General features: G+C 43.4%; 1 protein-coding gene across 3 annotated transcripts in view; it reads right to left on the reverse strand.

Moving 5' to 3' along the window:
• Positions 1 to 6,373: 6,373 nt before the first annotated feature.
• LOC142590020 (uncharacterized) overlaps positions 6,374 to 14,450 on the reverse strand; it is a 41,223-nt gene continuing 33,146 nt past the window's right edge. Inside the window, exons 4-6 of one of the 3 annotated variants that reach the window (XM_075701844.1) lie at positions 11,886 to 12,188; positions 8,073 to 8,145; positions 6,374 to 6,482 (exon numbers count right to left, since the gene is read on the reverse strand). In XM_075701844.1, the coding sequence (XP_075557959.1) occupies position 6,482; positions 8,073 to 8,145; positions 11,886 to 12,188 (377 nt within the window). In that variant the 3' untranslated portion in view covers positions 6,374 to 6,481. Of the gene's footprint in view, positions 6,483 to 8,066; positions 12,189 to 12,824; positions 12,888 to 14,450 lie in introns of those variants that run through there. The other 2 variants (XM_075701845.1, XM_075701842.1) reach the window with 2 other exon arrangements.

Raw genomic sequence — 14,450 nt, forward strand, 5'->3', positions numbered from 1 at the left:
TATTATTGGCTATAATGCAATTAAGGAACATATTTAATATAATATCTCAGCCGTAGAGCATATGCACCCGTCTCATTTATACAAATCACGAACGATAGACACAAAGCAACGGCTCTACGTTGAATGCATTTACAGAAAGTTGGGCTGTGACTGCTGCGACCAGGTCAAAGTAGACAAAAAAATGGCCCAGAACGTCTACACTTAGTTATGACGTCACACCCGCCTATTCATATACCGTGTGCGCATATGGTGTTCATTGACCGTGTTCATGCGGTGTATCTCTTGGGGTCGGTCACTCTGCGCGCTTGCCCACTTCACAGCGTGCGTTATTGATATTTCCACTCTGTATGCGCGTAAGAAGAGGTTGGGGCTGTCACCTGTTTGATGCGTTACCATTAGGTATACTGAGCGCATATTTTGCCTCGTGGCCACGTCAATTTGCAACCGGCCTGTGAAGTGGGCCGTGACATCCTATATAGAGCTGCTCATGTGAGTGGTATGCATCCGTCAGGATCGCAAGTGCGTTCACAGAACCATTCAGTAACCTCGTTCATGGAAGGATGCGCGAAAGAACGAGGACGTAAAAAAACACTGGCATGAGGAGCTGTTCCGCCAGATCGTGTTATATCACGCTTCTTTTCTCGCTCTAGCGAGGTGGTCTTAGAGCAGCTTTAAATTTGCTACTGCTTTTTTACAGCTTTGTTGCAGCTCATTTAATCGTCACCTGCATTTTCTTTAATAAGACACATGGCATCACTGCGTGGAAGAGCATCTCTTGAAGTTTCCCGGCCAACAACAGCCAGTGGCGCCGTACCTGTGCGCGCTGCATATAAACGCGCTTTCCTGACGCAGCTAAAATGATTAAAACGTGGCATCACCGTGCTATTGCGTGATGCAATATGAAAGTTAAAAAGAACAAAAGAAATTAGTGTGGTTAAAGTTTGCCAAGCGTGGTAAGCGGGCCTATACCGCTTAAGAAACGCTGAAGAATTCGGCATCCTAAAGTCAGCTTTGCCGCTATAGAGTTGTTTACGCGGTGAAGTATACTCAGGAGTATTGCAGTGAAGCATACTAAAAGTTAAAAGGGGCCACAGCCACGGGACATATAAAGTATGTGTTCCTTAATTATGTAGACGCGCACCCGCCGTCTGTCACATTACGCGCGCCGAGGCGCCTAATAAATGTATTGCAGACTTTCAGAGCCATAGGCGGAAAGTTTTCATTTTTCCGGAGAGGCCTGGGGCCCGACCGACTTTATTTCCGAAGCCCGAGTCCACTCCCGCCACCACGAATCTGGCATCTTTCGGTAGTGTAATCTTCCTTCGTGTAAATGTCATATACTTCGCTAACACTAATACTGCTTCACCTTTCTTCCAAAACTGCAGCTTCTCTCCGTCTTCTTTCTTTCTGTTCGAGTACAAGCTAGAGCGCTCCTGCGCATGACTGCTGTTGATTTTGATTTCGAATGAATACGGCTTGACGTCATTTCGGTTACGGAGTGAATTATACAGGGTGCTCCAACTATTGTGAACCAAGACCTAAATAAAGAGCAGTTCCGATACTAGAAGAAAAGCTAGTGCATATTGTTTCCAGTACAGTGGAGTAGCCGCCAGTAATTCTTTCGTTCCTGAAATTTAACAATTGCAATGAATTATCAATTTGAGAAGTACTATCCTAATTATCAAAGTGTCAATGAGGCACTTGTAGGCACCAGCAGGCCCACCCAAATTACATCTCACTGCTGTGATTTCAGTGACGTAGTAATTGCATGCAATTTTTCCGACTCGTGGCAAACAAATCTCACGAAATATGAACAATATCAAACAAAATTAGGATCACGCTCCTACCCGCATTTTAAAGAGCGCCCTCAAATACGCTGAATGAAAGCAACTTCATTGCCTGTCGCAAACCCGAAGAGAAAGCGCATCCCCTTGATAATGGTACAGGAGCACCAACAGCAGGTTTTGTGGCTTTGCAGCTACATTCCTTCCTCTCTACATCATTCTTGTTATCCGTCAGTATCCATCACGTATTATCACATTGATAACAAAAGCCCCTTGATATATAATGCGGCCGAAGCGCCGCTCTGGTACGCAACGCGAAAAACGATGTAATAGGCATAGCATATGTTTCAATATCCCGGCTTTGCTCGCACCGCATTGACAGAGTGCGCACGCAGCTACATTTCGCGCCAGAAGCTTGCTTCGGACCACAGCCAAATTAAAGTGGTGGTTTTATTTTTCGTGACAGTGTATACATGCTGCAAAAACAGGGTAGTGGGAAAAAAATAAAAGCGAAATAAACCGACTGGGAAGCGACCCAGGTGTAGAGAAAAGGCAAAGCCGATGCGTTCAAAATAGCAAATAGTATAGCATTTCTAAATGAGCGGAATTGGCAATCGAAACGCCTGCACAAAAACAAACAAAAATACTGTACATAATTTTCAGTGTGCCCTTATTATCTATAAATTCGTAAGCACTGTTCAACACCAGCTGCTGCCTAGAGGACATGTTCGAACAGATATCCTTCTGTAGGCACCCAGTACTGAGTCCGGTTTATCACATCTTCAGTGTCTTTTCTAAGAAAACAGTAGCAGAAAATGCGCACTGTGATGCTTGCCCGCGCCCGCTGCCCGGCTAATGTCATGACGGGTTTGGTCTATGAACTTTTTGATGCTAGATACTGGCAAGCTCACTGGAACGAAAAGGGAGGGCTAAGACGCACTTTAAAGAAAGACGTGGCATATGGTCATATTTGTGTTATGAATCAATGCACTGGATTACGAAAAAGAAGCAGACTGAAATCGGGCGCTGAGAAGACCGACCGATAAACATACAGTGCGACGAAACTTCAGAAATAATATTGAAATGTCCAAGAATTTAGAAGACAAAAAAAAAAAAAAAGATTGAATCTTCACGACGGCACATCACAGGCTCCATAGGCGTCGAAGTCTCTATATAACGAAATTATTTTTTAACAGTTCTGATAGCGTCCACGCAACAATGGTTGCTAGTGTACTGTCAAATGCACATATGCTGCGGCCTAAAGCTCACGGCACGGTGCCAAAACGCACTCGCATCGAAAGCAAAACATTGTGCGCGGACATGCATGCAGACGCGCAGTCGGTCACTGCCAACCCGTGCGATCGCTGCATTGAGGCTTCATTCTGTTATTCTCTATTTGGTTAACAAAACATCAACAACCGTTGGACAAAAGTTTATTTCTATCCTATCCTATCCATTTGGTTATACCGGCAGCCCACTATAAGAACATATTTCACATAGTTTACTTTCAACATTTGGCTACCTTTCACACAAGAAGCCAGTTCAGGAGAATTCATCGCGGCGACCGCGCGCACTGGCGTTCACTGTACGTATTCGGTAATGAGATAGCGTGAAATTCTGTGCTTTCAGTTTGCCCAAGTCAAAAACTTTCCTCATTTTGAGAGTACTTATACATAAATGTCCAGGAGGGCTGCCGTGTGGTGTTTTTATTGAGCGCCGTAAGTGAAATCAATGAGGAGCGCGCCGCGTGATCCCTCATACTACGTAAGGGAGGCGCTTCCGACAGGTGGCGACTCCGTAAGTCCTCGCCCCCAGTATGGCTAGCCAATTCGTCCGTCTGTCTATCGCCTGTATGCCAAAAACTCCTTCTACGCAACCCTATGCGAATGCAAGAAAAAAAAAGAGAGGCGCGCGATTGGCTGCGCCAGTAGAATGGCGTTGCTCTGCATCGCAGCCGAGGGCGTGCAGCAGTTTCTCTCCGGCTCCGAAATGGGTAGGCCACGCTTTATATGTACGTCTGAGGAGCAGGCAGCTTTCAATCAGCAACGCCGTTCAGCCATTCAACAACGCCGTGAGCAGAACCGGGAACAAACTCGTCTATGCAGTCCCGATGCTGCAGCCTGGGCACAAGAACAGGCTCGTGCAGCCGAGCTCAAGCAGCGTACCGAGGATCCGGCTGCCTGCCAAGCCGTCGTTTAATGAACCGTCAGGATTAACCCAGTAATAGACACCGGGCCCGCACGTTTCAGCTTCGTTTATTAACCGTCTGTACGGAGTGCTTGGGCGGTTTTTCTTTATTTCCTTCATTTGGTTCTGGCTAACTCAGAAGGGCCCTGTTCTAGGGCGCTGCTTTATGATGTAGGTGGGAGTGCGGTGACTTGGTATGTGCCATATTTCGCAGGGTTTATTAAGCAGTCGGAAAAAAAATTAGTGCGCAATTAGTACATCGCTGAAAATACCGCAGTTAGATGTCCCTTGGCTGTGTCTACATATGCCTCATTGACACTTTGATAATTATGATAGTATGTCTCGAGTTGGATATAATTGATTACAATTACCTAATTAAATATAAGTAACGAAAATATTACTGACAGCTACTTCACTGTACTGGATACAATATGCACTAGGTTTTGTTCGAATAACGCATTGCTTTTTTTCTTAAATCTTGGTGCATGATAGTTAATTGGTATATCCTGTATATATTTATGACCTCTGCATGCAAGTGACGATGCTTCTATCACTAATAAATGTTGCAAATTATTAGAAGTGTATTTTTTAATGAATCGTTAGCTTTGCTTACAGGAAAGAGAAGCGATACTGAGAAACATATCATTCACGTGCATTTCACACGCCATTGATAAAAGACTCTGCCGAAGGGGTCACTAAAGTCTACAAGTTTTATTGCGAAAGCAATACTGCTCGCACTTTCCGCCCATCGGTGGTCGTGGCGTCTCCTTACACAGCTGCGCGTCACGTGACCGTGTGACGTCACGCCAGACAGAGAGACGGGGCCCCAGCTCGCGGCATCGATGGTGGAGGCGAAGCCTTGCGCGCCGCTGCTGCGGTGCTACCGAGAGAGGGCGCTCGCTGGTGTGACGTCACGCTAGGAGGATAAATGGGGCTACAGCTCGGCTCCTCGCAGTGGTCGGCGCGCTGCCTTGCGCTATGTCGGATGATGAATAGCCATAAGTTTAACAAAGGGCAACCATGTCCACACCATCAGCCGAACCAAGGCGCAGCCAAGGTTCGGCTGATGGTGTGGTGTGGTGTTTTGACCCTGAAAAAAAAAAAATTGGCTGAAGGCTTAACCAAGCTAAGTCTTCAGCCAATTTTTTTTTTCAGGGTCAAAAAAGCATGGAAAGCATTTGGAAGCGAGGTGAACATACGGCAACATGTTCATTCTCTAGGCTTCATTAAGCTATCCATACCTTTAGTAACAATTGTTAATTGGCGACCGCCTTCTCTTTAAGAAAGTAATAAACTTTGACCTGTGTATATATTTAAATATATTGTGTATGTTCATGGTGTTTACACTGGAAATCTAAAGCAATGTTGAAGTGAGAAAATACGGATGAGGCAGCTGCCACTGGTACTTCTAATGCGCTTGTTCTCCTTTCGTTAAGAATTTCAGAAATAAATCAAATTATAAAATAAAGAGGAAACGCTTATGAGAGCCCCCATAAACGCTAGTGCCACATTTCCCTCTAGGGTATTTATTTAGAAACTCTATGCTTTCCTCCTATCCTCCCCGCAATACCTACTCTCCATTTGCATGCTGTGTGTCTTTCGGGAGGCTGTCAATAATGCGACCGGGCCGTCGCGCAATAGTTTGTTTATATGCGTCATGTATTGTGCCTGTGCCTTGCTACTGTTTCGGCTGGAAGACAGATAGCGATGTAAAGAAGGAAAGGACACTTGATTGCAGCGATGATGTGGCTCGTGGTGTGGGAAACCCTCCACACACACACACACACACACACACACACACACACACACACACACACACACACACACACACACACACACACACACACACACACACACACACACACACACACACACACACACACACACACACACACACACACACACACACACACACACACACACACACACACACACACACACACACACACACACACACACACACACACACACACACACACACACACACACACACACACACACACACACACACACACACACACACACACACACACACACACACACACACACACACACACACACACACACACACACACACACACACACACACACACACACACACACACACACACACACACACACACACACACACACACACACACACACACACACACACACACACACACACACACACACACACACACACACACACACACACACACACACACACACACACACACACACACACACACACACACACACACACACACACACACACACACACACACACACACACACACACACACACACACACACACACACACACACACACACACACACACACACACACACACACACACACACACACACACACACACACACACACACACACACACACACACACACACACACACACACACACACACACACACTTCACCGGCAATTTCGAGTTGTTTGAGGTGGGGTGCTTGCTCGGAACTTTATGGTATGCTGCGCAGACACAGATTTTCTTGTACGTGTTTCGCGAGTGGCCTGTGAGAGTAAAGACAACACATCGAATTGTAATTAATGGAAGCCAAACACAGACACGTGGCGACACTACTTCGGTTAGGTGAATCTAGAGGCAATGCTTCTCCAGAGACGTGCTGGCTTCTCACTGCTCACAGTACTGAGCACGCAACAAGATCCCCTTTAGCCCCCTTTCCATTTTCTGTAAGCATTAATGAGCCCTTAGGGTAAGTCTGTGTGTAGGCAGGTTGGTGGAAAAAAGCAGAAGGGAGGGATTCTGCAGCACTATTGAAAAGCTGGTGGGGCATCCCCAAAGCCAAAAATTTTCGAAGACCCCTGCCTTGTGCAACTGTGCACCATTTCATGTAAGAAAGGCCCATATGCTTGCACAAATCCCAAGTGAATCTGAAGTAATCTGTCAGGCCTTCAAGGTGTCACTTATTGTGAAGAGAGCCTGCACATGACAAAAATGATCTAAAAATAGGACAGAATTGGCAGCGTCATTTTGCTTCCACGCAATTTTAAAGGAAAGGGTCACTCATGGCAGAATGATAACTTTCCAAAAAAACAAATAATTAGGTTCATTCACTAGTGCATTAACATGCTTATGTTCTAAATGTCTCAGAAATATAACTTAGCTCCAACTAAACAAGGCATCCACATATTGGTTTTCCTTAACCACACAGAACTTTCAGACAATTCAGACGTTACCAACTCCGAAAGACAATATGCAATTAGTTTTTCTTGTGCTCCTCTAAATGTCATTTCATGCACGAGGACGTTCAATTAGGAAGCAGTCTACTTGGAGAACATGACCTAGTGAGACGTACAACATTCATGATTTATCGTTCGTGAGTATCACGTGGTCATGGCTACTGCAATATGTGCTATAAACTGATTAAGAGAAATGCCTCTGGCCATTTTCAAAAAGAAAAGCCATTTTCATATTTTATGCCATACTATGCCCACTGGGATGAAGTTGATCATACTTTAGTTCCAATATGATGTTTGTTGCACAGTAAATATTTAAAATATCTAAATATTTAAATAGAAAGATATTTGGATTTATGAAGTGCCCATTCAAATGTTTTGAAATATTTGCACATCCTTAATCAAAGCACTGCTAATTCTTGAAGGTTATTACACGTCCTGCACACAAATTTTGTTGTTCAGGAACTCTCCTATGAAAGACTGCTACAAATCTAAATCGTGAAGAATATATTAAGTGGTAAAAAAAAAGGATTGGCCCATTTTCGTGCCTCCTGTACAACAACGTTTCATACAGTGCAGGTGTTGTTATATGTTTGAGTCAAATTGCAATTTCATAGCAATAATTCTACAGACAAATCTTACATTAGAGCTAACAGAAATGCCAAAACAGTAGTTGAAAAATATGTAGGAACGAAGTAGGCATGGGGGACATGACATTTCACTCAAGACTTCAATTACTTGTGTATCTGTTATAACAAGTGCATTCAATGTTAATAATGAACTTTCAATGGCCATCACTTAACTTCTCTTGGAGTGACCAATACAATAAATGGTAATATCACTACACTGGATGCTGTCATGAGAGTATTAAAATATTAAAAAGAACAGACAATGAATACTCATTAAACACAGGCATTTATTTGGTGCTCTGATGCCAAGTAAACTCCATAAACAATCAATTGCTGTAAACAAGTACCTATTTGTAAAAGAAAGAAGCATAAATAGAAAAATATCATAGTCTCCAGGATAACACCATACACACCAGAACCTACAGGCAACGAGTACATGAGCCTAACAAAAAAGTTCATATGCAAAAAAAAAAAAAAACAGTACTGAAAGAATTAGTCACACAGATGTAAAAAAAAATTCACGAAGGTACAGCCACTAAAAGTAACATCACACATTCTAAAGCTGTTACATAGTGACGATGCGAATACATACAAACCTCGAAATAACAAAAAATTAAGAAACCTGCGATGTAACAAAATATCTTTATTACCCTATCTTAGCTCCACTGAAAATTATGTGGCTTTTTTGGTGATTTCACAAAGCAAGTTTATCAGAAAGTTTCGATTGAACAAAGTTTTTCACTAGTATTTCAAGATTGTGCTTGAACCCTCTATGGCTAGTAAATCTAGCAAAAAACTGTCAAAATGTTGGCCCAGGTAGAAATTGTCAATTGCCTGTGTCCTTAAGCATGAAACATTCAAAAAGCAAGAATCGCTGCCGCACAAATGAGAATTAGGTTTCCCGAAGCGCATGCACAGGAGAACAAATGCAGGTTAGGATGCCTCAATATCAACGCTGCCTCCCACCATCATGGTAGTGATGGCATTTGCCTAGTGCTACATCGCCACCACATTGTGTTTAGCTGCTGAAGTGGACATACTCTATGTAGCTGCATTTGTCACTGTGGCACTGTCGTGTTTCCTGGTGTTTGTATTTTCCATGGTGCCGCGCACATAATCACCAAGTTTACTTTTCGGGAACGTGACACGAGATGAAAAGTGTGCCATAGTTTTATAGCAAAAATACACTCCCTCATGCACAGTAGTTTCACATTTTCATGCACGAGATCAATAGTAAACGACACCTATGTATTGAATTTGGCCTTGACCTGCAACATAGAAAGAATTGGGCAAGAACATTGTCTATGTAAGCCCTTATGTCGTACATTTTTTGCCTTAGTATGAAATGGTGTTCAAGGGATTTTCTGGATTAGGCATTTGTTGACTAAATAATTAATCAAAGTGATGAGAAGCCTGCTCAAACCCAAGGTGTAATTTCCAGCAATTGTTTGCACTGAGCACCTCACTGTTATAAAAAGTTTTTGGGGAGTTTTATCACATTGTGGCTCAACATGTACTTGCATAAATAGCACCAGCCAGACGTAACAAGAAGGATGGAAATGTCAGTAAAACCACTGCAGATGTAAACTTGTACCAATACATTTTTGTTTGTCAGAAGAGTATGTATAAGTTTAGGTTCGTTTTGTCAATGCATTCAAATTTATGTATACAGCCTTCTGTGGTGAATGTGTTCGTGACCTGCCAATAACCACATCTTGGGTATTTCCAGGCTACTCTCCTGTAGTTCCACTCAAGTGACAGTCAAACATTCTGGCAAAACACTTTTCCTTTGTGTTGGCGAGATGTGTGACTATGCTACTCTTTTTCACATGGTCGTGATTATCTATGGGTAGCTGCATAATGAAACGTACAGTGAATGCATTTTACAGTGAAACATTTGGGCACTATACTTGGCTCATGCACAGAAAATATGCACAAGCCAGACACATGGCTTAGACATTAAGCTAGATAGCTACAATGACGCTGATAATTTATCAGTGTTGAAAGGTGGAACATCATGCCTTCCTTTTTCTTTTCTGTAGCAGTGTGCGAATATTCAAAACTTAGAATAGCCCATTCGAATCGGTTAGTGTTTGATTTGAAAGAGACATTTACTATTCTAAATATTTTAATCCTCGAAAATGGCTGCTCTAGGTTCTTTAATCAGCTTTGCTGCACTATAGCTGTGTTATGCAGGGAAGCGTATTTGGCGTGCAGTGAAGCATATTAAAATTAGGACGAGGGCTCTCTCATGGGGCCCCTGCTGGTGCTTACCCACACTGTGCTGCCACTGGATGAATCTGGAGAAGACGACACATACCAAGTGGAAACCTCTGTGTCTGCTACTAATCTGAGAAAAATATGTTCAAACTACAAATATGACCAAATAGCAAGTTTGGATATGTTTTTAGACCCTCGTTCTAATGTAGTTTAGTGTCACCAGTATGCTTAAATGGCAAACTGCATTAGAAACCTGGCTTTACAAGAGGCAAGAAAACCTTGAATACCAAAAACCCAGACATGTCCTTAAGCAACGAAAGCTTCTGAAAAGGCTCCCATCACGTAAGCACTCGGTTAAGCTCATCAACCACCAGCAATTTTGATTTGATTGTGGCAGCAATTTTCACTGAAACAAGCACACATTGGAAGATATGTGCACAATGAAATTTTGGGTGATAAAGAAGAAAAGAAGCGAAAGCAACAGGACGAGTGCTACCATCAGCAAAAATGTGCGAAAGCACAGCGCATACCCCATAATGTGACACGTCGCGAGCCATTTGAAGCGTTATTCATGGGTCATTTAGGCCAGGACCTCTGTTGACGCCGGCGCAGCATTGATGTTGTCAAAGGATCTTTGGCACGCACTTGTCCATGTCTAGTAGTCTCGCAGTAGCTTCTACAAGGAATGGGTCAGCATGGCCAGCCAAGTCAGGAATTTACCGTAGTAGTTTACAGCTCCAAGAAAAGATTGAAGCTGCTTTTTCTCTGGTACTGGCATGGCTACAATGGCATCCATCTTTTTTGTGGTAGGATGTATGCATTCCGCACTCAGTTGCCAGATCGTGGAGGCCATGGGTACACCATGAACAGGATAAGTAGGCCTGGCAACTGTGGCATGCTGACTTTCGCTAAGGCCCTGCTGCTGTTTGTTGATGTCACCACATGAAGTCATCGCAAAGTGAAATGTGGAATTTAGGGCAGCTAAAATTCCAGCAAAGGCTGAGGTTAACTCTTGTTTTCCTTGTATCTTGAATTATTTATGAGTGATAACACTGGTTTGTGGAGGTACATTTTCATCACTTCCTTTGCTCTTAGCTTTACGACATACAGAGAATAGATCTAGGGCAAATATGGTGACCCAGAAGTGTTTCAGGACCCCTTTAAGAGCATAAGGGGAGACTCATGCTATCTGATGCAGAACACTCTGCAGCACGCTCTATGTCTAAATTTCTAATTGAAACCCTAGTTCGACGTGGCTGTCGACCTACTCTACAGTATCATGGTGCTGTGTTTTCTAATGTCTGCTCAAGTAATCAGCCTGTACACAGGACTTAAAGCAGACAGCGCAACGGTCTGGTCGGCCACCAGTATGAATGCTCAGGTGTCGCTTCATGGCACTCTTCAGTGAAAATTTCTGAATCTACGAAGGGCACCGAAATGGCTTCTCGCCTGTATGGGTGTGCAGGTGTTCTTTAATGAAGGATTTATGAGAAACTTTGAGAGCATGAAGTGCACTTTCATGGCTTCTCAAATGTGTGGGTGCGCAGGTGGGTTTTCAGGTTAGTTTTTCGTGCGAAGTTCTGAAGGCAAAAAGGGCATTGAAATGGCTTCTCTCCTGTGTGGGTATGCAAGTGGTCTTTCACGCTGGACTTATGTGAGAAGCTTTGAGGGCATGAAGGGCATTGAAATGGCTTCTCGCCTGAGTGGGTGCGCAGGTGGTCGTTCATGCTGGACTTATGTGAGAAGCTCTGAAGGCATAAAGTGCACTGCCATGGCTTCTCACCTGTGTGGGTGCGTAGATGGTCTTTCATGGTGGACTTATGCGAAAACCTTTGAGGGCATGAAGGGCACTGCCATGGCTTCTCACCTGTGTGGGTGCGCAGGTGTTCCTTGACCTTGTACCTTTGTGAGAATCTTTGAAGGCATGAAGGACATTTAAATGGCCGCACATCCATGTGGACACACAAGTGCCTCTTTAGGGAATCTCTTTTTGAGAAGCTCTGAGGGCACAAATGGCACTTAAACAGATGTTCGCCAGTATGGACTCTGGCAAGTGCTTCCAGACAAAACAGTTTCTCAGCTCCATAGTCACAAAGATTATCTTGGCGGAGGAGTCCCTGCTGTGAATTGTGACCATTGGCTGTTGATGAAGAAATAGAAGGCCTGGATGCTGCATAAATAGAAGAAAAGTAATGTTATGAAATGCATAAAACACAGATACTAAAGCTAATGATGAGCTTAGTTTTTTTTCCATTTGGGAGGTCTTGAGAGTGATTTCAGGTATGGTGGAACAAACGAAGCCTAGTGGCCCTTTTTGATTTACTCAATATTTCTGCATCTGAATGCTTCATGACTCTGTTTATGAAGTCCACCCATACAAATTATTTTTCAGAAAGGTACAAAATTACTAAGTGAGAGAATATGGAGCGTTTGAAGACATTTGCAGATTTCTCTGACCCTTAGAGGACAGCATCAGAAAGCTTCGACCCAGCTTGCTGTCTGATCTTCAATGAGCACTCGAAGGTTTGAAGGCCATATTTGGCACATGCGAAACTTCTGATTCACTGGCACAACAAATTTCTCATACGAGAATTCATAAATGGGTTTCTTCTTGACCACATGCCTAACGTTGGTAATGTTTTCGTAAGTTAAGATAGCACACAGCCAGCTAGGACATACCATATTTTTTCGTCAATAACCTGCCAGAAAGTAAAACCCGCACCCCCTTTCAGAAGAGCCCAGAAAAACAATATGCAATGCCTCTAGGAAATTAAAAAGCTGGACAGAAGCACTTAAGACTGCTTACTTGTGGGAATGCGAAAGTGTCACAGTCCACCTCTTCCCCACTGGCTGCACCGTCTCGTGCCCACTGAAGCACAAATTAGGCCACACCTTTAGTCCGACGTGATATGTGCAATGACACATGCACGAGGCACACCTTTAGCCAACCAGAACCGTGGAGCCGCCGTGGCATCGGGGAAGCATGTTTGTCCCATTCCTCAGAGGCCCAGGATCGTTTCCCACCCAGACAGAAATTTTAAAAATTTTCTTTTCAAAGCTCTTCATTCACTTTGTTTACTGCAACCTCCCTGAAAAATTCAATCCAAGCATTTTATGACGTGTTTTTACTCATTGCACCGTCGGCAATATTTGGTACGATCACTCGGTGTTGTCGCTGCCGCTGGCAGATTTTTGCGCAGTGGGGCATACAATGCCTTCGCATGAGAAATTATGTGTATGCAACCCATAGAAATAAGTTACTACAATTCTCGAGTGTTTACAAAAACACTCTCCCCTCGGGGTTAAACGACTTGCCCATGTAGCTTCTTTTTGAGCGATCTCACCATTCTTTACCTGAGAAAACTACTTGGTGACCTGGGCTTTACTCAGTGTCGTCCTTATAGGCTTAACAAAGTATGAAAACATCTTCAGTTGCAGTTTTGCTCTAAGTGAGCACTGTTTGACATGCATTAAATTCTGCTCCTTGTGCTCAGCCATCACAAAATTTTGGCAAATAATTGCTGAAACAGTCAAGGGATGGTCTAAGCAAAGCTGTGCGATTGATTGATATATGAGGTACTATAGTGCAAGGGCCACATATGGCTAAAGTGCGCCATACACATGGTAATGGGTTTTCAATGAATCGTTTAGAAAGTGGAGTAATGTACTGTAGAATGGTGAATGTAGTATGGCTGTAAATCAGCCACTGTAACGTAAGTATTAAAACAATGACAATGACCAGAGATGTGAGCGATGACCATAAATGTTTTGTTACGCATGGATAGTGTGATAAAAAGTGTAAGTGAACGTAGCACTGCCGCCACATCAGGGCCCTTGAAGGCAAAGGCCTGGAAACACGTGCTATACAAGGTGTACTTAACACAGCTGCAGCCTATGGTAAGGGGCTGTCCCAAGTAACTTTTGGACTGATAATTTGTAAGGTAAGAATGTCAGTGAAAAAATTTAAAACAGATTTGGTGTTGACTAATGGGTTTGTGCCAAGAAACTATGCTGGGTGTAATAGAATACGTTACTGGTATGCAAAGGAAAGTGTTTCTTGCTCTCAACATTCCACAAGCGTGTGGATGATGGTCAGCCTTTCACCATATCTGCCACATGTAGGAGGTTCGTCACCAGTTAATAAGATGTGTATGCAGTATGTGTGCCCAATTCTTACAAGACATAACAGCATATCGGTTTGTTGTGATTTTATTATTAATGGGGAGGTGCTTAACTGTGGTTCAATTACTTTAAACTTCATTCAGGTTTAGGCATACCACAAGCACTGCCAACGTTGTTGAATTTTTTTTTAATGAAAGGTATCAAATCTATGGTGGGAATAGCTATAGATGAGTTGAAATCTTTTGTCGTAGTGGATGTGGCTATTTCATCGGTGAGCATATTTCCCTCGATGCCTCTGTGCCCAGGCACC

This window comes from Dermacentor variabilis, chromosome 8 (genome assembly GCF_050947875.1).
Source record: "Dermacentor variabilis isolate Ectoservices chromosome 8, ASM5094787v1, whole genome shotgun sequence".
Taxonomy (NCBI): Eukaryota; Metazoa; Arthropoda; class Arachnida; order Ixodida; family Ixodidae; genus Dermacentor; species Dermacentor variabilis.